Raw genomic sequence first — 24,544 nt, 5'->3', positions numbered from 1 at the left:
AGTAGCTCCACTGGGTAATTTCATCAGACAACTTTTATAAACCTTTTTCCAGAGGATTTCCTAGATACCCAAATAGCCGAGCCCCAACATACTCCCTTCTCCAATCTCCACTCCTAAGCCCACTCAATTCCTAAGTCAGCTTTTCTAAGTATAAGGCAATTTTCAAAAAAAAAAAAAAAAAAGACAATTTTCAAATATACTGGCCCAATTTGTCACTTTTGAAATACACCCTGAAATGACAAATTCTTACAAATTCTTTGCCCCTTCTTGATGCTTTTAGGGTTCTCTGTCCCATCACAGAGACTGTTAAAGGGAACGACGTCAAAAGTCCCTCACCTTTGCCTTAAGTTCAAAATCTGCTTATGAAGGGGTAAAAGAAAATATTTTTTAATATTTGGTAATAGTATTTTACTGTATTAAATACTTAACTCGGGAATTGCTATGCTGTACAATATTTCATCTGTAATTTAATGCACACAACAGTTTATACCAAACATTTACATGATTACAAAATTTTACTAAATTAAAAAAAAAATTACCTGCAGCAATTCTGTAGCTCTTAAAGATAATTTTGATTTCATAAGATACTTATTTAAGACATCTTATGAATAGAAAACTTGAGTAAAAAATATTTATTGGCATTATTAAAAATAAATTTCCAGTTCTTCAAAAACAAGAACCATCCATCTCTGAAAAAATTAATAATACATACAAATCCCTGAACTGTGAGAGACATATTAGGTATTTTCATTCACCTTCACTTAATCCTCACAGTAACTTCATGAGACAGTGATTCATATCTCCATTTTACAGCATGAAATGCAACTTCAGAGAGGGCATTAACTGGCATGAATGCAGAGTTTGTAGAAATTTATTTAGCTCTATTATACTCTTCTGATTAGATCATGATGTGACATGGCTGTCTTACACAATGTTTACTTCAATGATCTTGAGGAGACTGAATGTAGTTCTACTGCCACTAGGTGCCATCTCAAAAACATTTAAGTTTGGTAAGAATGGTGAAGATTTATAAAAGGCGGAGGCTGTTAAAGGTATTAAATCATAAGTTATTTTTCAAGGTAAGCTTTATCCCATATACCAGATGTTCTGAGAACGCTGAGAGGTCCAGTCAAAAGGAATTTGCGTATAGTAAATAAACAGGGTTGAGTTACATAATGAGTCACATTTTAAAGAAACTGAGAATCATTTCTTATATTAAATTGAATAATCATCCTTTGTAATTACTGAGGAAGTTTTAATAAGACCCCTACACATATAGGTTGCTAACAAAAATGCATATACATTCATCCCCACATATACATTCAACTATTTCCAGAGTAACACTGAAAGGAGAGACCTTTTTTTCTTTTGTAAATGTTTGTGTCTTTGAGAATTAGGAAAACAGTATGTATTTAAGGTATAGAAGATAGGATACACTTTGGAAAGTCCTGTGATAAAGTCAAAAGCATTATGTTTCCTTAATCATCTCTTTTCTAGAGCTGCTGAGTCAACTGTAGTCTTAAAGATGACTAAAAAAAAAAAAATACACAGAATAGAGTAGGAAAATAATTTTTCAAACCATCAACATTTTATTTAAAAAAGGCAACAATTGGAACATTTCTAGATCTTACAGTATATATTTGATACAAAAATAAGGAATTCTCCAAAATATGTACTAAAAATACAGTTTTATGGATCTAGGTACACAGAAAATTTATTTTACATTTCAGTCACCCAAAATAACAGCTTGTGGTCTCCTCCGATTGCGCATAGTGGGAGAGTTCTATGCCAGGAAAGGCCAGATCCAACAGCTACAGAACCAACGAGGATGGGCTACAGAATATGTGAAGAATTAAAGAAGCTCAATACATTACCGACATTAATAAATAAAAACTACCCTTCAAAAATAAGAAATGCATTGAAAATTCACCTTTTTTTTTAGTGGAAACAGAATTAAAAAATGTGCTCCCTCATGTGAAATACACATTAGAAGGATACAAATAATCTATGAATAATTGGTGCAGTCCAGACTCAAACATTTTTGCAGTCTAAACCAACCAAGCAAGCAAAATTATTACATTTAAATGAAGAAGGAAATAGAAGAAATAAAATGTTTCTTACATGAATATTGGCAAAAAGCCTGTTTCCACTGGTGATTTAAACATCAAAAAATGCTTTCTCTTTCCAATTTAAGCAGGTAATAGATATTCATAAATGTTTTAGTTACACATTACAAATCTGGGGGGCTATAAGGAGAAAAGTAGAAAACACAAATTTAAAACCACATATGCCACCAAACATCTCCACATTACCTGAGGGTGTCCTAAATGATGAATTTGAAACTGGCTTGCCATTTTGCCAGGATAACCAGTGGTTGCAAACAAGTTTTCATTAATTGTGGACCACCTAAGAAAAGACAAAGGATGAAAAGCAGTACAGAATCCTACAGACAACTATACGCTTTTCTAAGATTGGCTATTTCTTTTTATACAAAAATGATAATTTTATAACACAAAATTTGATAATATGGCTTTACAATCAGACTGGGAATTCCAGGGAAGTTAGCTATAAATATTTTCTCATTCTGTGAATATTTATTAAGTGCTTATCATGTGCCACTTTGTTAAATTACAAAGTTACACAAGGTTAGCAGTTCCTTTCTTACAATGAAAAGGCTGACAGTATGATGGGAGATACAAACAAGGAATCAGACAGATAGAAAATATTTCACAGTACATTAAAAAAAACCCCATACATTTAATGTTCTTATTGACATTTGTTTTAAAATTAGTGATAAACTTATGAGTTTAAACTCCTTGGAATGATGTAAACACCTGGAATATATAGATGTTTAAATATTCAAGTATTAAGGCATCACAGATATTGGAATATAATGAATGATCAAGTGTTAATGGACCTCCAGCAACAAGCCCAGCACCATAATAAGTGCAGTAGGGGAGGTACAAGGGGGAAAAAAAAAAGATTCCTTGACAAAAAACAAACAAACAAAAACCCCACTAAAGTCTAGTTATTATTTTAATGTGTGGCAGACATTATGAGTTGCTTGTCCAACAGCCAGCCATTCTGCCTTTTTTCTGTGCTAACTGAACCCCAACTATGTTCTGGCACAGTGTATCTAACCCCAAGGGATGAGACACAACTGGTGTAAGGCAAAGATAGCAATCCCCAATAAAAGGGGTTCTCCTTCATCTCTTCTTATTTTGGACAATGTGGTATGAGGCTACGGTGCCTGGAACTCTGGCAGTCATCTTGTGACTGGGAAGCAAGAAGCCAAAGCCTGTCATTGAGGATGGTAGAGGGAAAGGTCTGAACTCTTAATGGCATCAGTGAGTTACTAAACCAATCCTCAGGCCACCTCCTCCAGACTTAGGTACCATAGTTTGTTGATTTTCTTTTTAGCAACTGGAAGAAAAATGTTTAAAACTGAAGTATAGTTGATTTACAGTATCGTGCTAGTTTCAGGGGTACAGAACGGTGATTCAGTTACAAATACATATATGTATATAAGTATTTCTTTCCCTTATAAGTTATTACAAAATATTGAGTATAGTTCTCTATGCTATATAGTAGGTCCTTGTTGGTTATCTATTTTATATATAGTACTGTGTATGTGTTAATCCCAAACTCCTAATTTATCCCTCCCCCACACCCCTTTCCCCTTTGGTAACCACCAGTTTGTTTTCTATGTCTGTGAATCTAAAGTTTGTTGATTTTAAAATGTGTATTTGCTCACATCTCTGAAATCAGGATGCATCTTATAATCTATGGCATTCTTACATTTAGTTGAATATATTTTTTTCTTAGGAATACATAAAATAATACCGTCCCCAGGTTCTACAGTTTTATTGGGGTTATTTTAGATTTGATGAAATACAGTATATAATAAATGTTCTACTGACTTTAGTCTCTGTTAGTAAATTTTCCTGAGGCCGAAAGCACCCTAATGACTACACTATACAATGCAGTATTACATACAAATGAATGAAAAAGAACAAGTACATTAATTTTCAAGGAAAAAAGGTCACAGATATATAATATCCAGTGTGTTCTCATTTAAAGAACAACAACGTAGTTCATATGCATAAACGTGGGTCCATCTACATTTTACGTCTTTATCAGCACAAAAAATAAGAAAGCATATGGTCCAAATTGTTGAGGTGGCATGGCAACATTTTGTATTTTATAAAAATTTTCAAAGAAAATATTGGAAAACAATCTCTCACCCAGACCAAAAGACAAAAGCAAAGACTTAGTTAGGAAAGTAAAACATCCATTTATAAAAGAATCAGAGAAAAAGAAAAAAATCAGTGCAAAGGAGAGGACTGGGAAAGTATTCCAGGAGTTGGTGCAGCATGAGCAAACTAGCCAAATTCAGAAAATGAAATTATAACCCCAACAAAAATGGTACATTACCTGAATAAGCAGGCTCGATCCATGTGGACAGGTCTCTTATCTTGAGGGTAACTAAAAGATAATATTTTATGTTTTATGAATTACGTGTTGTTCTTAAGTAGAGGGACTTAAATTAAGGTTTAAAAAGTATTTTCTCTTTAAAGAACACAATGCCCAAGGTATGTAAACTGTGGCAAAATTCCAAATAAGCACTGAATTAAAATAGCTGAAATATGATAAAGACATAAACATGATTTAGAACCATTGCAGAACACCATCATTCAACAGGGGCAGTGTTTTTTCTTCTTCTTTTTTTAAACATAAGTAAACACTGCTCAGATCAAAGATCTCCTCCTCTGCCATTTTTCTTTGTTATTCTCAAAGTAAATCTGTAAAAGCCATCTCTGTTACATAAAAGCCCATAGCTCTGGCCCTTCTACAGGAAAGACTTGTTTTTGCTCTATAGTGTGGCCCAGGTATAGAAGAGTGGGTCAATGGATCATATAGCAATAGTGACTGATTTTTTGGTAAGTAATAGATAAATATACTAAGGAAGTACCTGGACCGAGTAATATCCCAAATTAACCAATCATTCCCTGCAACAGCTCCAACTTTGAAGGTGTTTTTTAAGCACCAGTGTGCTGACATTAATGGCATCTGTTCTGATTCAAGAGATAAAATAGCCTGTTGAGCCAAAAGATCATAAAACCGAATTGTTCCATTCTTCTCTGCAACCATCAACTGTAAGACAGAAAAATAAAGAAAATTCAACCACCTAATTTACTAACCACCTAATTTACTAAATCTGAGAAGGAGGCAGAGATTCAATGTCGTACATATAGTAAAATGTAAACATTTGCATATATTACAAATTGGAGATCAAATGCAAAGGAAATAAGACAAGCCTAGGTAAAAATCTCATAGAAAATGGGCAAAAGACAGACATAAGAAAATTGGATACAATTTTAAATGATTATGTATGGTCACCAGGAAGAAGAGATCAGCCTAAAGATTCATTCTGGATAAATTATACATACATACATACACACACACACACACACACACACACACACACACACACACACACACGAGTTATTCACAGTAGGTAAGGTTCTATAAAGTTGCTGCAAACACTGAATTAGTGGGTATCAAACCACTGATCCTAAAGGAAATTAAAGGGTTCAGTTCTATGAGTCTCTGATCACATTTTTGTCAACTGATCAATACATAATCTTGTGTGTTTGTTTAAAGATGTCTTATTTAATATATATTTATTCATTGACACAGAACTCACAGGCAGCAGCACTGTAACTCATGCCTGAACAAAGCTTACCTAACACATATTTTCTCCATAAGGCATATCACAGCCTTCCTGCACTTAGGAACACTAAGTAGCTCTTTAGCAGTGTGCTTGGGGGCCATTTTACACAGTGAAAGAAACTGCCAACATAAAGCATAAAAATGTGGCACTCAATAGACTATGAATAGGATACTTGTTTACAGTATGAGAGCTAAAACAAGAAGGCAGAGTACTGCCTTATTCAGCCTTAGCTGGGAATGTGCACATTAGCCAACTCAAATTTTTTGTTGCTCTGTGCATGTCTGTGACTGTCAAAGTATGATGGTATTGATTTTGGGGTTACAAATAAATTTTAGTGAGTAGGCAAATTTGCAAGTGTGGAATCTGTGGATAATGAAGATCTACTGTATACACACATATATATAAAACACTATGCTACGTTCAACAGAAGTCCACGGTAAAAGACATGATCCTGGATCTCAAGAAACTTTCCATCTAGAGAAGAGAATTATGAAAAAAAAAAACTGATCATAATTTTAGGCGAAATACAGTGGGATGCAAAAGAAGCAGTGATTATTTAGTACATGGGTAGTCTTTAAAATTAGGGGATTCTTAAAAGAAAAGGTGGAATTTAAAACTATTCTCGGAGGGCTTCCCTGGTGGCGCAGTGGTTGAGAGTCCACCTGCCCATGCAGAGGACATGGGTTCGTGCCCTGGTCCGGGAAGATCCCACATGCCACGGAGCGGCTAGGCCCGTGAGCCATGGCCACTAAGCCTGCGCGTCCGGAGCCTGTGCTCCGCAACGGGAGAGGCCACAGCAGTGAGAGGCCCGCGTACCGCAAAAAAAAAAAAAAAAAAACCTATTCTCGGGACTTCCCTGGTGGTCCAGTGGTTAGGACTTCGCCTTGCAACGCAGGGAGTGCAGGTGAGATCCGGGTTGAGGAGCTAAGATCCCACATGCCTCGGGGCCAAAGAACCAACAGAAGAAACAGAAGCAATATTGTAACAAATTCAATAAAGACTTAAAAAAAAATGGTCCAATTCAAAAAATCTTTAAAAAAATAAATAAAACTATTCTCAATAACAGGAAGTCAATGACAAATATACAACAAAAACAAGTGCAACATTGAGCTTTACATGCCCTGCCTTATTTAATCCTCGTAACCACTATCTGAGGAAATTGCTATCATTAATCCCATTTTTCAGAAAGGAGACTGAGGTGCAGAGTGATTAAAGTAACTTGTTGAAGATCTCACCACTAGCCTGTGGCAGAGCCTGGATTTGAACTCAGGTCTGAACCCAGGTCTAACTACAGTGCACATGTTCCTTACTACAAGCCGAGATTATCAAGATTGGTAAGTGGTCTGGTGTGCTATGTATAGTCAAGGGTGGGGAAGGACGGGAAATGGGAGGAGACCAAGGAAGACTTACTTGGACATAGTAAAAATACTTGAGACTTTGAGCCTGTCTATAAAAATCTTGAGAATTTCAGGTATAACTTATGAACGATGGAAGGGCCAAGCCAGGAGAGCCAATAAAGCATGGCAGCTTACGAGTGCAGCTTCTTCAGTCAGGCTACCTGTTTCCGCTCTCAGGAGCTATGAGATCTTGAGCACACAGGGCTAATACAGTATCTGCTTCATAGGGCTGTTGGGGAGGATAGTACCAGTTAATACAGTTGACCCTTGAATAAGGTGGGGAGAGCCTTAGGGCAACTGACCCTTTGCACTGTTGAAAATCTGTATATAACTTATAGTTGGCCCTCTGTATCTGCGGTTCCTCCCTATCCATGGTTCCTGCATCTGCAGTTTCAATCAACCAAAGATCATTTAGTACTGTAGTATTTACTGCTGAAAAAAAATCTGTGTAGAAGTGGATCTGTGTAGTTCAAATCCATGTTGTTCAAGGGTCAACTGTACATGTTAAAGCGTTTAGAACTGCTTTAGCACAGAGTAGGCACTCAAAAAACATTAGCTATTATAGTTTGAAGTCAGATTGAAAACTACTTTCTAGCAAAAAAAATTTATTTTGGTTATTTACTGTTTCTAAAACTGTGCTCAATGGTGACTTTTTTGTTGTTGTTGTTGCTGTTGAAAGAGCAGATAGAGTAAAAAAAAGTTACTTTTTTAAGTTTCAGAATTGCTGGATCTAAAAACATTACAGGGGAATTCTTCTTGTAGGACTTCTCAGAACCATAAACAGTAATTTGTACTGACTTTTCACAGGGGAAATATCTCAAATAGCAAGAAACACTGTAGCACTTGAATCAGACTGAGGCCAAATCTGTGACTGTGTGATCTAGGGCAAATTAATCTTTTGGTGCTTCAGTTTTCTTACCTACAAAACAGATAGAATAATGCTACCAACCTGAGAGTATTTGTGAAATTATATGAGAGAACTTACATGAAGTACTCAGCACAGCTTCTGGCACTGAGAAAGCATTCAACAAATGTTGATTGTTACACCTCATTTCATTTAGCGGCTCTAACCTCTTTTCTCTTAGAGTCAGAGAAAAGGATGTCCTCAGTCCCAACTCTCTGATCCCATGACATCCTAAATGCTTGCTTCTGTTATTACTACCCGCTGAAATCCTAGCTCCAACTGTGGTTTATTGGATTTAAGAGCTTCGCTTCTACAGATCTTCTGACTTTTGTAACTTGATGATGATGATGATGATGATATATCACCACGCGCCTTGTGGGATCCCCGACTGGGGATCAAACCCAGGCCCCGGGAGTGAAAGTGCTGAGTCCTAACCACTGGACTGCCAGGGAATTCCCTATAACTTTATGATTAAATGCTAGTGTTTGCTTTGTGCTTTCCACATTACATGGCTCTTTTGTGTACTTTATATCTCACAAGATTATCGTAAGAATTTTATGATATAGGTGATCATGGACCCATCTCTTTCTTCTCTGGCTCCCTCATTCTCATCAAGACCAAGCATAACAGAACAAAATTCTGGGCTTCATCTGATATGGCAGACCAATGAGAACCACTAGATTGTTTCAGTAGTAATAACAGTGTCAACAACGACAAGCAGCTGAAATTGACTGAGTGCTTATTATGTATCAGGTTTTCTTTTAAGGACTTTATAAATGTTCACTCATTTAATCTTCATGAGCTTCCATTTTACAAGATGAGGAACTGAAGGTAGTGACTGAAAGAGGTTTTGTAACTTGCCAGAGATCATACAGCTAGTAACTGGTAAAACTGGGATTTGACTCCAGGTAGTTAACTCAAGAGTCCATACCTTTAACTGCTACTCTGTGTTGCCTTTCTGTAATTTTAGGTTTTTGAGTTTAGTAGTGACACGATGAAACTGATATATAAATATCAGTCTAACTAAAGTAGGCAAGAAGAATCAGATTGAAGAGCCAAAGATTTTAGAAACAAGGATTGGCAAGGATGACTTGTGAGAATAGAAAGGTGAGGAATACACATTAATGACCAAGAGGAATGTATTGTAGTGACAGTGGAGAAAAACTTAAAAGACCTGGAAACATTTGCATATAGGAAAGGAAGATACCAAAGATGATTTCAGGATATTGAGTTGATGTGATTTAGAGCAGGGACTTCCCAACATTCTGAAGTCATGGAAACAAGAAAAAAAAAGGAGATGGGGTGGGGTGAAATTTCAGTGTTACATAGAAGAATAATAGAAATGAACTTAAAGCATACGGAAGAAAGGGATCTCAAATAACCATAAATTAAGATATAAGTTTGGGGATAGAGGTTATAATAAACATCCTCATTTCTCAACTAGGTCACAGTTTTGGGGGTTTTTTTTTTAGGTCACAGTTTTTAAAAAGTAGCCTATGATATTTAAACATGGTAATATTAACATTTTGGTAGATTCCTTGATTATGCTTCAAGTAGACTCACTGCTACAGGGGAGAAATCTAGACATAAAATTTAGGACCTGGATTCAGAAATAACATTTACTTACACATGGAAATAATCCCTATATATGTAATATGAATATATTAGAAAACTGCGCTCATGTACACATACAGAATATAATTCTACTGATAAATTATCCAACAGGCCTGAAACAAGTTTTCATGGAATCCCAGAGAACACACTTATGTAGTCTGGGACATCTTGGCTCAGGGTTATCTTGAAGGCTGTGAGCAGATGGGATTAAAACTTATGTCATCATTCTACTTAACAAGATTTTGATTCCAACACTTAAAATCTGTGTAACTGTATGTACGTTTTTCTTACTTATAAGTCAGTGTGTAACTCAATGACAAGGACTTTATTCATTCTTTTATCCTCTATTATAATAAAGGGTATAATGTGGGTGAGAACTACCCCTTACAACAATTTACAAATACGTGGTTAAAGAAGAGTTAGCAGTGGAGGAAGAAAAAGGGAATATACGTGCATAGATGCTTAAGGGGACTAGAATAATGCAGCTTTAAAGACGAAGTGAGCAGGGTTTCAAGGCAGAAGTGATCAATAGTGTAAAAAGCTGCCTTGAGACTAAGAATGGAAGAAAAGCCCATTGGATTTGTTAAAAATGTCACTGATGACTTCTGAGAGAGTAGAGGAGACTGAATAAGATTAAAGAGTTAGATCAAAGGATAGGGAAAGAGGAACTGAAGTTAAGAGGTGTAAGTGATGGGTTCAAATATTCAGAAATAAAAGGTGTGAAGAAGATAGACTAAAAAGGGGAAACAGAACGTAATGGTTAAGAACAAGACATATGGAGGAGGTTGCTTGGGTACACATGGCAATTTTTCCAGTTAGTAGTTGTGTGAACTTGGGCAAGTTACTTAACTTCTCTGAGCTTTGGTTTCCTTATCTGTAAAATGAGATCATCACATTACCCATCTCATAAGGTTGCCATGTGGGTTAAATGGCCTAACTTAATATGAAATGCTGACAATGAGCCAAGCATATACAGGTACTATGTAAGTTTCTGCCATGATTAATCAAGGTTACCTTTTTGTGCAAGTATGAGGACAGAAAAGAGTCACGGAGAAGTATGAAGACATTAGAGGGCTATGAAAAGCAGGATGCCTAAGAACTAACGTGAACTCTAGACAGCAGAAGGACTAACTTTAAGAAGATGAACGTGGCAACTTCTTAGATCCTAGGGAAGGATAAAATAGAGCAATGCCCAAGAGAAGATACTGGCAAATGAGAGAACTCTTGGTGAATGGCTCCTATCTTCTCAATGAAATTAAATTAAGGTCAATTGATAATAACTCACAGTATATTTTTGAATTTTAGAAAGCTTTACTATGAATAGGAATTGAACACCACTGCAGCTAGGTCAAATTTGCCTTATGCCACTGATGCTTTCTGTTTACACACTATGGCTAATAGCATCGATTTAACTTTTTTTAAACAAATACTGCTTACTAGTTAGTCTAGGCATTAGTTTTTATATTATAACCTATCAGAGGGCATGAAAAGTGTACTGTGAATAAATGCCATTTATAGATGATGGTTGTCAAATAAAAACTTACTTGCAGAGAACTTTTAAGGTTCTAGATTAATCCAAATGCATTTGTGCCAATTAAGAGTCTCTGAGGTGGAAAAAGTCATTGATTTTTCTCCTCTATGTGTGCAAGTATTACACATGTATATGTCTTTTCAGCTTGACAGAAGAAAGCTAAGTTATAAATAATAACCTTAAAACTTTCCTCAGGATGCCAGCACACACTCATTCCAGGGGAATGAAGAACAAAATGAGCTGTCTGTATTCCTTCCAAGTTCCAAATCCTAATAAAAGAATAGGAGTAGAATGTTAAAGTTTTGATAATTACTAAAAAATGAAATTTCTATAAATTTATTCAAAGCTATCAACTAGAGATTACAGGGTAGACATCTGTATTTAAAGCATATCCTTTAAAGAAAATTATAACAAAATTATAATTATTTTAGAATATGTAAAAGTAGTATGAAGAATTTAAGTTTTATCACACTCAATAATGGAAAAACAGTCACATGCATTTTCTCTCTAATTAATCTAGTACAGCAACACTGTAACACAGTAACCAAATTAAATTATTCATGAACTCTTATTTTGTGGACAGGATCTTGAAGTTTCTAGGTCACTAATCAGGTTGCATTCCAACTTCAGCAGTCACTTCGATTAACAATAATTTCTACCAGGGGTGCTTAAAACATACACCTGTACCCCCCTCCCTTACCCCAGTGCTCCCATTTTAAAAATAGCATATAAAGAAACTAGTATGAAGTGATGTGAATTTAGGGAGATAGTAATTTCCCAGTTGCTTATTCCTTCTGCCTTTGAGTTCCCATGCCAGGGGCTACTTCTTATCTTTTACCTTTTCTGATCTGGCTCACTCTCCCAGTTCTTCTCAAAAGGGGCCTTGATTGCTAGCTACCAGATTAAAGGATAGAAGGGCTGAAGGAACAAGCACCTGGTTCCTCCTACTCTCCCTCTCCTCAATACTTACAAATCCATAGTAACAACAACCAACCTACGCAAGTTCTGTCTCAATCTTTTTTCCCATACCCAGAGTGGAGATCAACATTCAGAAGTCTCAGTAATGGCTCTGTTGTAAGAAGTCCTATTCCCCAACCAGACTGCTCATTTCTAACTCATTCTTCACACTCAGCTATTGTTACATCTCACTGGTACAGAGTGTGGCACAGAGTTAGCATGGCAGGAGACAGAAGGTGATGGGTGGCTGGCAAAGTGCCCACACAGTCTGGTCCTTAAGAACCGAATGCATTCATTAGAATGCCCTGGACTTTTTCTTCTAGGTTTTATAGTTCATATCTCATTAGGGACCATAAAACAATTTCAAGAAACTTAGAGAATGTGTTTTTAAAGTTGAGGCAAACTTTTATTTCAAAGAAAGAAGACATATTTATTGGACAATGCCACTACTATTCTGTGCCAAACCACATCACTTAAAAATTTTTTCCTTTTTATAGAAATTACAGGATCTCCAATCTTGAAATATCCTAGTTACATGTAAACTAACAAAGATGTTTTTAAAAATGATTATCTACTTGATTAAATAATTTAGCAGCATACACTTTTATCTGTATACAGGGAGACAATTACAATTTAATTGAAGAGGGGAATCACATTTACCATGGGTTTATTCAATTGTGTTTCACTTCCCACAATAAATAAGATTATTAGTTACAGCAACTGAATATTTCTTTCTTCTCTATTGCCTTTTACATAATAAAGTGCTGGGCTAGCATATATTTTACCCCTTTTGAAACAGCAGAAATTTGTCTTGCATATTCAGTGAATCCCATGAGAATGGTTTAAAGGCTCCATTCTTTTGATCTTATTCTAACATGTATTTGATTTTTGTTTGTTATTATAGTGAATAAATACATACAGAATATTTTCATGATTTTTTTCCTTTTCAAATGAAGGAAACCAAAGACATTTAAAAAAACATGGATAAAGATATTCTATAAAACAGGTCAATTAATGAAGTATATTCCTGTCCAATGAGCCAAATTTTAGTCTAATTTTTAAACAGTACTTAACCTGACCAGAACCTGACATATTTTTGGGGGGAAAAAAAACCCAAACACAAACCACCAACAGAAACTGATTTAAAAATGAGGAGGGTAATCCAAATTACTTTCCAGGACTAGGATAAAATGATTTACAGCTTATAATTATATGCTTATTATATAATTTTCAGCAGTTGCATGATCCAAGTACTAAATACACAAAATACAACAAATTGGGTTGAAAAGAGTTATCATAACTAAATTAGCTACAGATGGTACACTTTAAGTTGTTAAGTCTTATTTCTCTTTTTGATAGATTCCATAATTAAGCTCTTCTTAAATCCTTTTGTGGAGCTCAACTTATTTTCCTGTGTCTTTACTGCATGTCTCATCTAGTTAATATTAGTTCCATCAGATGAAGTCACACTCCTCTTTTTTTGATACATTTTTGCAGTATACCATATATAATAAAAATACACAAATCTGAAGCATACAGCTCAAAGAGAATACACTTGAAGAAAGCACCCAAATTAAGATAGTATTTCCAGAACTCCAGAAGTCATCTGTGCTTCCTTCCAGTCCTATTTCCTTGACTTCTCACAAAAAGTACCCGCCATCCTGACTTCTAACACCATAGCTTACATCTGCTGGTTTGGAACATCATAAAGATGGAATCCTATGGAAAATACTATGGAATGTATTTTCTTGGTCTGGCATCTTTCTTTTTTAATATATTAAAAAATTTTTTTAAATTTATTTTTGGCTTTGTTGGGTCTTCGTTGCTGCATGCGGGCTTTCTCTAGTTGTGGTGAGCAGGGGCTACTCTTTGTTGCGGTATGCGGGCTTCTCTTTGTTGCGGTGGCTTCTCTTTGTTGCAGAGCACGGGCTCTAGGTGCGTGGGCTTCAGTAGTTGTGGCACATGGGCTCAGCAGTTGTGGTGCACGGGCTTAGCTGCTCCACGGCACGTGGGATCTTCCCGGACCAGGGATTGAACCCATGTCCCCTGCATTGGCAGGTGGATTCTTAACCACTGCGCCACCAGGGAAGTCCCAGCATCTTTCACTCATCATTAAATCTTGTGAAATTTACCAACACTGTTGCATGTTGTATTTTGTTCATTCTCACTGCTGTACATAGTAGTCCATTAATTAAGTACACTGCCATGTGTTTACCCATTCTACTGTTGACAGACATTTAGGTTGTTTCTAATTTATGGTCATACCAATAATCCTGCTACAAACCTTCCTGTACATGTCTTTTAGTGAATATAGGCACCCACACACCATTCCCCCCCCTTACACAGACACACGCCCACATCTCCCCACCCTCTACCTCCACCTGCTGGGTAACTGCTAGGCGTGAAATTGCTGGATCATAGCTTACAGATATGTTCAACATTAGCAGGTACTGTGAAATAGGTTTCCAGACTGGCTGTACCTCATTTATCTTTTTTTTTTCATATTTCTTTTTAATCACCAACTGAAAAAGTCTAAACTTTCTTTGACAAATTTTCTGACAAAACAATCTTAAAAGTATCATTTGTCTTAATGGCAAAAGGCACAACTTTTCAGTTGGGCTTACTTGTAAGGCTGATTTCTCAAATTATCCCCCTTTTTTCTTGCATTTTAGTTATTTTCATGTATCTGTGTATGAAAAAATTTCCATCTGTTTTAAAAAGTACTTAACACAATGTATAGTAAAGACTTTTAATTGACCTCCTTCTGACAGACTCCTTTTTCTCTCTGCATAACTGACAAGAACAAGGTTACTTTCTAATAGCTCACCTGTGCATTTGTTGTAGGCTTACCTCGAGGGAATATGGGTTTTTTGCTTAGTGAACTGCTGTTTGTAAGTGATGTAAACCCATGCTTATTAGTGTAATTACATAGTTAATATTATATAAGCTGACGATATGAATGTGAAAGAGCTGTTTCAATGGAACTAAGTTGATGGCAACCAAATAAAGGTAAGTTTCTAAATGAAAAAAAAAAGCTCTTAAATTAGGTATGCATGAGAGTTACAAAAACAAGTAAAATAAAAATCTAGATATATTTGAATTACTACTGCTTAGCAAATGTTTTCATTGTAGACACTAGGTGTGGTTCAGGCAAAAAAGAGGTCTAATGCAAATCAATGGACTCATAACTTAAGAAAAACAACAAGCCTAGGTCTAATATCAAAAGACTGGCAAACTGGCAAATTTTCATAGACACATTATATATTAAGATAAGGTAGGTAGACATTCCTTTAAAATGAGTTCCTGAGTTTGCTGACTTTTTCGTTAATCTAAGGAACTACTGGTTTGGACCATGTCAGATAAGAGAGTTTCTACTGTAACAGGAAAAAAAATCATAAATTCACATTTTCATATTTCCAAATTTATTGCTAGTATATTTGTTTATCATAAATAAAATTACCTAAAAGTTAATTATAGCCACAGAAGCATACTTTTCAGGAAAATGGTATATCACAGAAAGATAAAAGCTGTAAGGGTTTATAACCTTCTTAACACACATAATCAAACACATGGAAACATAACAGACCCTTTATAAAAAGTATAAAAATATAACATCAAATTAAACTACTTTGACCAAAACTCAGGAGCTATATAAAACATATATGTATACCTATTCAAGTGTTTGCAAGGGAAATTTCAAAACTAAAGCTTTTAAGGTAAAGTTAATCTGCTGACATAAATAAAATGAGTTTTGATACAATTTGAATCCAAGTGTAACAGACATCTCCACCCCTCCCAACTCTGTGGTCTTAAGTAGAACTCTCAGATTTAGTTGTGAAATGTAGGGGTGAAGAGATATCCACATCTAAGATTATGAATTACATTTACCTTACTTTTGGTAGTTTATTGTTAAAATTATTGCCTGATTTCAGGCTGAGTGCTTTTCAGCAGAACATTAAGTATTCTTAACCACATGGTATTTAAATGTAATTGTCCCATTTAGTTAACAAAAAGGTCTCATAAATTGGGTGTTAGCATATATGGGATATCCTACATATTCTCAAGGGTCTTTTGCATTCACAATTAGTAGAGGGAGATGTTCCCTCTGAAAATTCAAAAGGAAATTTCCTGGGCAATACTAGTTCATTTGTTTGTTCTTCATTTTTAATTGGCAGCTCATTGTCTGTTAAGGAGTTCACTGTAGAAGGAAATTTCTGCTACCAAATGTTTATGACAACACAGACAAAAGAAGGGATGGATGACATTAAATGACACATCTGTATCCATTTGGCCCTCTTTAACTGGTAAAGCAAAAAATACAAACCACAGTCTTTCTACAATATATGACTGGATCACATGAATCACTGTATTGATTAATTAAATATGAAAGCAAGAACAAAAGTAATACCTAGATGTAGTTATAAAGATGAGAAGGCACTTTACAATGTTACTGGGTGTAGGAAAGGGACCTCCAACATTCTTAGACAAGAAACATGTTTTTCACTGAGCTTGTGATAGCAAAATGAAGATTCCCCCTGCCCCCCACTTCCTAGTAGTTGATCACTAAGTAACTCATCATGCTATGGATAATTCAAAAGAGAAAACGTCGTATATTTCCTAAGTAAGTGAACACACAAATAGGAAGAAAGATGAAACAAATTACAAAATTATTTAGTGCTAAAATATTTGGCTTTAAGTGCAAAAGGAGTTCAGAGGTAGGGAACCATATGATTGAATGCACAAATCGAGGGATTAGGTAGACAAATCTTGATAGGGATATGGTAGGTTACAGTGGTAAATAAACTGTCAGCTTGTGGCTTAGACTACAGAAAACTTTGATAGCTAGGCAAAAGTTTTAACAGTGGAGGTGACAAAATGGCATGACAGCATAAAATAAGAATTTTGCAAAGGGTACACTCAGTATATGTATTTCAAATATATTCAGAAATAAGATTAGACTAATTCTGCTTTTTAAAAAAATACTTCACACTACTAAGCAAGTAGTATTAATAATAAATGAAGTAGACTATTAGAAATTTTACTGATGAGAGTAAGAAGAATTATAAGGATGAAAATGAAAGACAATTGCTTATGCTTACTATTTTATCCTTCAATAATTAAAAATTATGAGTCAAAAATAGAGTCAATAATCAAAGACTGTGTGTGTTTTGAAGGGGACAGGAAGTGGCCTGTTTCAAATATAACACTAATAAACCAACTACACTGTTCAGAAAACAATCTACTATTGTACATCTTCATGAAGGCTTGGAGGGGTTAAAAAAAAATCTTACAAGCTTACATGTTGTTCCTTCATTTTTTTCTTAAAACTATAAACAAATGCAGCAGAAACTACCAATTTACCATCACAGAGGTGAGACACTACCTGAGGCCACCCCAGAGGAGAACTGACATCTTATTCAACTTACATAGACAAACAGATTTTTGAAGGATAGGAATTGTGAGAAATTTTGTCATATTTAAAAATAAACCACAAACACGGGGAGGGAGAAGGCTAAGATGGCACAAAGTGAGAGAGTGGCATGGACATATATACACTACCAAATGTAAAATAGATAGCTAATGGGAAGCAGCCACATAGCACAGGGAGATCAGTTCGGGGCTTTGTGTCCACGTAGAGGGGTGGGATAGGGAGGGTGGGAGGGAGACGCAAGAGGGAGGAGATATGGGGATAAATGTATATGTACAGCTGATTTACTTTGTTATACAGCAGAAACTAACACACCATTGTAAAGCAATTATACGCCAATAAAGATTAAAAAAAATAAACCTGAAAATTAAACTTTCAACTGCAAAGAAATACCATATGGTAGTTTTCAAAACAGATCGTATTTAGTTATTTCATCTTCAAGGAATTTAGAATAAAAGGACTTTTCCTTTAACTAGCATAAACCTTAACACAAACACCAGTAATACTACCCAGGAGATATTAGCCTTTCATTATTTCCAAGAAAAATTTTGATATACTTGGCAGCTGAAATTTGACTATATGCTATAAAGGAGGGAAGGTACTCTTTAACAGTTACATAAATGGACTTTCAAAATAAACCTGAAAAATGTTCATGGATATGATTCTCATTTATACAATTCACTTATTACAACCACACAATGGCTACATAAAGCAAGCTTAAGTTACTGCGATCACTGATACGGTAATACACTTTGAAGTACTGGTTTTATATTTCATCTACGAGAGCACATGAGAGAACAGAGAGTTAAATACTAGAGAGTGGTATTACCAGTTCACGATCATATAAAATTTCAGAAAATTCTTTCATCATTTTATAACTTTTACTCTATTATAATCTTTCATTAACACACTATTTCATTGCCTTGAATTAAAGAAGATCTGCAAATGTGATCAAAAGGTTTTACTAGAATTTTTGAATGCTTTTTATAAAGACATTGAATCCTTACGTTTCATTCACTAGAGGTAAACTCAACACAAATTGTCTCTTTTATTTCACTCTTAAAGCTCTTATTAGAACTATGCAATGATTGATCTTGATTCAAAATGCTATGAAAAACTAGAGGGAATTTTAGAAGACAAGCAGAAAACTTTATTTCTGGAATTATTTAACCATAACATTATAATGAATAATACACATTCTTCTGATTTCACTTTGTACCTGTAATTATTCAGGCATAGTTTAACTGCTCCTAAATGGAGATTGATCTCCCAAGGAATGCTTCATTGGCTTACCTTCAGAAGGCTCTCAGTCCCTTTCTTTCTCTGTTTCCCACACAAGGACTATTTTTATTTATTAAAAAAATTTTTTTTTAAATTTATTTTTTGGCTGCATTGGGTCTTTGTTGCGGTGCGTGGGCTTCTCATTGCAGTGGCTTCTCTTGTTGTGGAGCACGGGCTCTAGGCACGCGGGTTCAGTAGTTGTGGCAAACGGGCTTAGTTAATCCGCAGCATGTGGGATCTTCCTGGACCCGGGATTGAACCTGTGTCTCCCTCATTGGCAGGTGGATTCTTAACCACTGAGCCACCAGGGACTATTTTTAAAAAGATCACTTACTTTGTGATCTCAACTGGGGTGGGGTTGGGGGAGAACAGTCTGCCTTAACTATGGATCTTGAAGACTCAAATATAAATGAGCAGAAGTGATATGGAAACAACTCAGCTACCATGGGATATATATATAAGATATTTGATAAACATTCTTTTTCTCTTGTAATAATTTTCAAAAAATGACACTACTGACTTAGTGAATATCATATGTAATTTAGTATTCCCTTATCCAGTAATTTGGTTATATTTCTAAAAAAAAAAAGATCATTTTTTATTTCCCACCCTTTCTCCCATTCTTGTTAAAAATGATGACAGCTAGAACATGGCAACTACTAATATTCCAAGTTTCATAGACAAAGTGAATGGCACATTACATGCCTCTATTATTTTAGTCTTAAACTAAGAATTCCTTGGTTTCTCAAAGCCAATTTTCCTTCACCATAAATTTTATCTAATATTTTAGAAGATTATTGGGGAGGAGGAGGAGGAAATGGATTTAGTTCTGACATCCTTTGTAGTTACAGTGAGTACTGGGTCTTCTATTTCTTCTGTATCCCCCAAAGTACTAAATGTTGGCTATACTAAATGTGTTTAACAAATACTTGTTGGTCTGACTTGTTCTTACAGAACGGTACTGTTTTTAATATACAAGAACATCTGTTATTTGGCACTGACTGGGAATAAGATGTTCTGTATTAGTGAGTTTTTAAAATAATAAGCTTAACCCATTAAATACTTAAATACCATTTTTACCTTCTTCTGGAAGAAGGGGATAATAAATTTTTCTAAATATGCACTTATTTACCTCTCAAATATTGTAATAATGTTAACCTTCTTTGGATGATGCTGGGTCATAATTTGAAGTACTAGTATTTGTATTTTCCTGTGCATATATATGTGTATATATGGCATACCTGTATATGGTGGACTTGATGAGGGACCATAAAAGAAATGGTGTAGGGACTTCCCTGGTGGCGCAGTGGTTAAGAATCTGCCTGCCAATGCAGGGGACACGGGTTCAAATCCTGGTTGGGGAAGATCCCACATGTCGCAGAGCAACTAAGCCCGTGTGCCACAACTACTGAGCCCGTGTGTCACAACTACTGAAGCTCACGTGCCTAGAGCCTGTGCTGTGCAGTAAGAGAAGCCACCACAATGAGAAGCCCGTGCACCGCAACGAAGAGTAGCCCCACCTCGCCGCAACTAGAAAAAGCCCGTGCACAGCAACAAAGACCCAACACAGACAAAAATAAATAAATAAATTTAAAAAAAAAGAAGAAAGAAATGGTGTAGCACATGAGGCCAAATGCCTTGCAATCTTATGATTTACTTGGGAATTTCTTTTCTTAAACACATCTCCTGCCAGATGTTTTGGTAATGGCATCTTTTTAATAAAGATGTGGTGACAGATACAGAATTGTATTCATTCCTTCACCCACTTACTCACTGAATACCTAACACAAGGGCTCTCTTCTTGTGCTGAGATGACTCTAAGGTAGTAAAGCATGGCTGGCCTTGCAAAATACCTTATTAGTGAAAAGGCCAGAGCAGTCTACTCTAGACATAATGTTTGATTTTGATCAGAACATACAGGTAATATGAACACCTGCTTTTTCAATAATACAAAAAGACTAAAACTTCTTGAATGAGAGAATCTATCAAATAAGGTTTTTGAGGATTAAATGAATTTAAATCATTAAAACACTTAGAATAGGGCCTGGTCACTTATTATTATCTAAATCAACGATTCTCAACAGGGGGGGATTCTAACACCTAGGGGACATTTTTGGTTGTCCTAATGATTGGGTGCTACAAGCATTTAGTGAAAGGTAACCAGGGATGCTAGACATTCTACATGACTTTTGAATATCAGAGTAAAATTTAGAAATACCTCAAAAGGTGGGGCCATTTCAAGATAGGAGATATGTTTTTTGCAATTTTGTTAGTACTCCATCCCCTGACATAACAGTGAATTATTTTGATACTACCCATATAAAAACTGGCTGATTTGCAAGAATGTTATCCTTCCTTATTTTTTCAATGTGATATCCTATAATTTGTCTTGTCATGTTATTTCTATTTTGATTAGCATTATTTCCATACTCTTTCACTTCCCATTGTAAAATTTTAAAAATTACTACTGAGTTTTTATTCTAATAACTAGTTTTGCCCAAGGCTATGACACTGCAAAACTCCAGATGGCACTATTTACATCGTACTCTGCAAGCCACATCCCTGGAACTGTGTAACTTGGCAGCTTTGCCTCTCTGCCTTACATTTTCCTGTTATCTTATTTTTCTGATACTCAAATTTATTCCTTGTAAAGAGTGACAAAGACTACACTTCACTATTTCTTCTTATGCAGTTGTATCTGAGCATATACACTGAGCTGTTATCCTATAACAATGTTTTTTACAGAAATGTGTAGTATAGTTAAAATACTATTTTATTTAAAATATTATTAGTATTTAACAGAAATGTACAATTAAAATAAATTTTTTTACAATTATATATTTTGATAGGTTATATTTTCCATGAGTTTCATTTAAGATTATATAGTAGACATTAGAAAATGTTTGTTTAAAAAGGGGGTATTGGGACTGATAAGGAACCACTGAGTTAAATGACAATTCAATTTTTTTATAAACTTGCAGGGATTATAGAATACTAAAACTAGATGGAATCTTAGATAAAAATGAAGTCATATTAGAGAATGCAGAGAAGTAATAAACATCTAAAATATTATTAGATACAAATACCATCTTCTCAGAGTGAATTTGAAAATTGCCACTCAGGAGCTTCCCTGGTGGTGTAGTAGTTAAGAATCTGCCTGCCAATGCAGGGGACACGGGTTTGAGCCCTGATCCGGGAAGATCCCACATGCTGTGGAGCAACTAAGCCTGTGCGCCATGACTGAGCCTGCGTTCTAGGGCCTGTGAGCCACAACTACTGAGCCAGCGTGCTCTGCAACCACTGAAGCCCGTGCGCCTAGAGCCTGTGTTCCGCCACAAGAGAAGCCACTGCAATGAGAAGCCCATGCACCGCAACAAAGAGTAGCCCCTGCTCGCTCCAACTAGAGAAAGCCCCTGCGTAGCAAGGAAGACAGCACAGCCAAAAAAAAAAAAATTGCCACTCAGGCAGAAGAGTGAGTGAATTAAGAGTGCAGGTACTAGAGCCACACTGCTTGATATTTGAGTTCCTCTCCTTAATAGCTATGTCCCTTTCCACAAATTATTAGCCTCTCTATGTCCTGCCTTCCCATCTTGTAAAATGAGGGTAAAAATTGTACCTATCTTGGAGTTGCTGTAAAAATTAAATAAATTTACACAGGTAAGGCACTTAGTGTTGGTTAGTATGCAGTAAAGCACTCCATAAAATATTTAGTAATATTTACTTATTAATACTGTAATTCATTTATAGAAAATAAAATACTTTTGTCAGTCTTAGAGAAGTTTAAAATGGTTCTGAAATGATTATTCACAGGTTTAAAAATGTATCAGTGATTACCAAATACCCAGCACAGTACCTGGCACATAGTAGACACTTGATATTTGCTGACTGAATGAACTAGTCTCTATATTAATTTATTCTCTACACATTCATTCTCTATATCAAGAGATAAACAAGTGATAACTTTTTAATGGATACACTGACACACTAGTACAAGTGAGACTATTTTCATTCTGATTCAGAATTTGGATATTTTCAACAAAATACACAAGCTTTATGAACCTGCTCAGGGGACAGATTGTTTTGAAATGGAGTCCCTAAGGGCACAAATCTCTTAGCTGATTATAATACGAAAATGCCAGAGTCAAACATCAGAAAATATGCACAGATCAACAATGTATTTAAAATAATTTTTTTTGAGTTGGCAGAGTCAGAGAAACATTTCTTCTGCTCTTTATAGTACAAAATGTTTAAGAATCCATATTGTAGCACTGCTCCATATTGTAGGACGACATAATAAAGCTTAGTATTTAAAAAATTTTATTCACTTATTTTATTCCCCATTTTAATCATTTTAAAGTGTAAAGGGACACTTGGCACATTCACAATGTTCTGCAACCACCACCACTATTTAGTTCTAGAACATTTTCATTATTCCAAAAGGAAACACTGTACCCATTAAGCAGTCACTCCTAAGTCCTTGTCCTCCAACTTCCTGGCAACTACCAATCTGTTTTGTTTCTATGGATTTGCTTCTTCTGGAGATTTTATATAATGGAATCATAGAATATTTTATGTATGGCTTCTTTTACTTAGCATTGTGTTTTCAAGTTTCACCCATGGTGTAGCATGTATCTGTACTTCATTCTTTTTTATAGCTGAATACTATTTCAGTGTATGGATACACCACATTTTGTTTGTCCATTCATTTACTGATGGATATCTGGGTTGCTTCCACCTTTTGGCTACTGTAAATAGTGCTGCTAGGAACATTCCTTTTCAAGTTTTTGTTTGAATGAACACCTGTTTTTAATTCTTTTGGGTATATACCTAGGATTGGAAATGCTGGGTCACATGTTTAACTTTTTGAGGAACTGCGAAACTCTATTCCATGCCGGCTGCACCATTTTACATTCCTGCCAGAAAACAATGAGGGTTTCAGTTTCTTCACATTCTTCAACACTTGTTTTTTTTCTGACTTTTTGTTTATAGTTATTTTAGTGAGTGTTAGTGGTATTTCGTTTTGTTTTTGATTTGCATTTCCCTAATGACATTCAGCATCTTTTCACGTGCTTGTCAGCTACTTGTATATCTTCTCTAGAGAATTGTCTACTCATGTCCTTTGCCCTTTTTGATTGGGTTGTTTGTCTCCTTATTGTTGAATTATAAGAGTTCCTTATATATCTTGTATAAGACCCTTATCAGATATATAATTTGCAAGTATTTTCTCCCATTCAGCAGGATGTCTTTTAACTCTCTTGATAGGGTCCTCTGGTGTCCAAGAGTTTTAAATTCTGATGAAGTCCAATTTATGTATTTATTTTTAATAAATGTGTTTTTGGTGTGATATTTAAGAAACCATTGCCAAATCCAAGGTCATAAACATTTGCTGGTTTTCTTCTCAGAGTTTTCTAGTTTTAGCTGGATGTTGTTGAGGATTCTGCATCTCTATTTATAAGGAATATTGGTGTGCAGTTTTCTTTTTTTGGGATGTCTTTGTCTGGTTTTGGTATCAGGATAATGCTGGCCTTACAGAATGAGTTAGAAAGTGTTTCTTCCTATTCTACTTTCTGGAAGCATTTGAGAGACTGGTGGTTAATTCTTCTTTAAATGTTTGGTAGAATTTACCAGTGAAGAATTCTGTCCTGGCCTTTCTTTGTTGCGAAATTTTTGATTACTGATTCAATTTATTTGTTATAAG

General features: G+C 35.4%; 1 protein-coding gene across 1 annotated transcript in view; it reads right to left on the bottom strand.

The window, feature by feature from the left end:
• Positions 1-1,573: 1,573 nt before the first annotated feature.
• Positions 1,574-24,544, bottom strand: part of NUP37 (nucleoporin 37) — a 40,591-nt gene continuing 17,620 nt past the window's right edge. Inside the window, exons 6-10 of the mRNA XM_081248390.1 lie at positions 11,359-11,449; positions 4,973-5,154; positions 4,435-4,485; positions 2,313-2,406; positions 1,574-1,833 (exon numbers count right to left, since the gene is read on the bottom strand). Of these exons, the coding sequence (XP_081104516.1) occupies positions 1,720-1,833; positions 2,313-2,406; positions 4,435-4,485; positions 4,973-5,154; positions 11,359-11,449 (532 nt within the window). The 3' untranslated portion in view covers positions 1,574-1,719. The remainder of the gene's footprint in view (positions 1,834-2,312; positions 2,407-4,434; positions 4,486-4,972; positions 5,155-11,358; positions 11,450-24,544) is intronic.

This window comes from Mesoplodon bidens, assembly GCF_964165515.1.
Source record: "Mesoplodon bidens genome assembly, chromosome: 11".
NCBI classification, from domain to species: Eukaryota; Metazoa; Chordata; class Mammalia; order Artiodactyla; family Ziphiidae; genus Mesoplodon; species Mesoplodon bidens.
The sequence above is the reverse complement of the archived record's forward strand: the minus strand, read 5'-3'. Positions and strand labels throughout refer to the sequence as shown.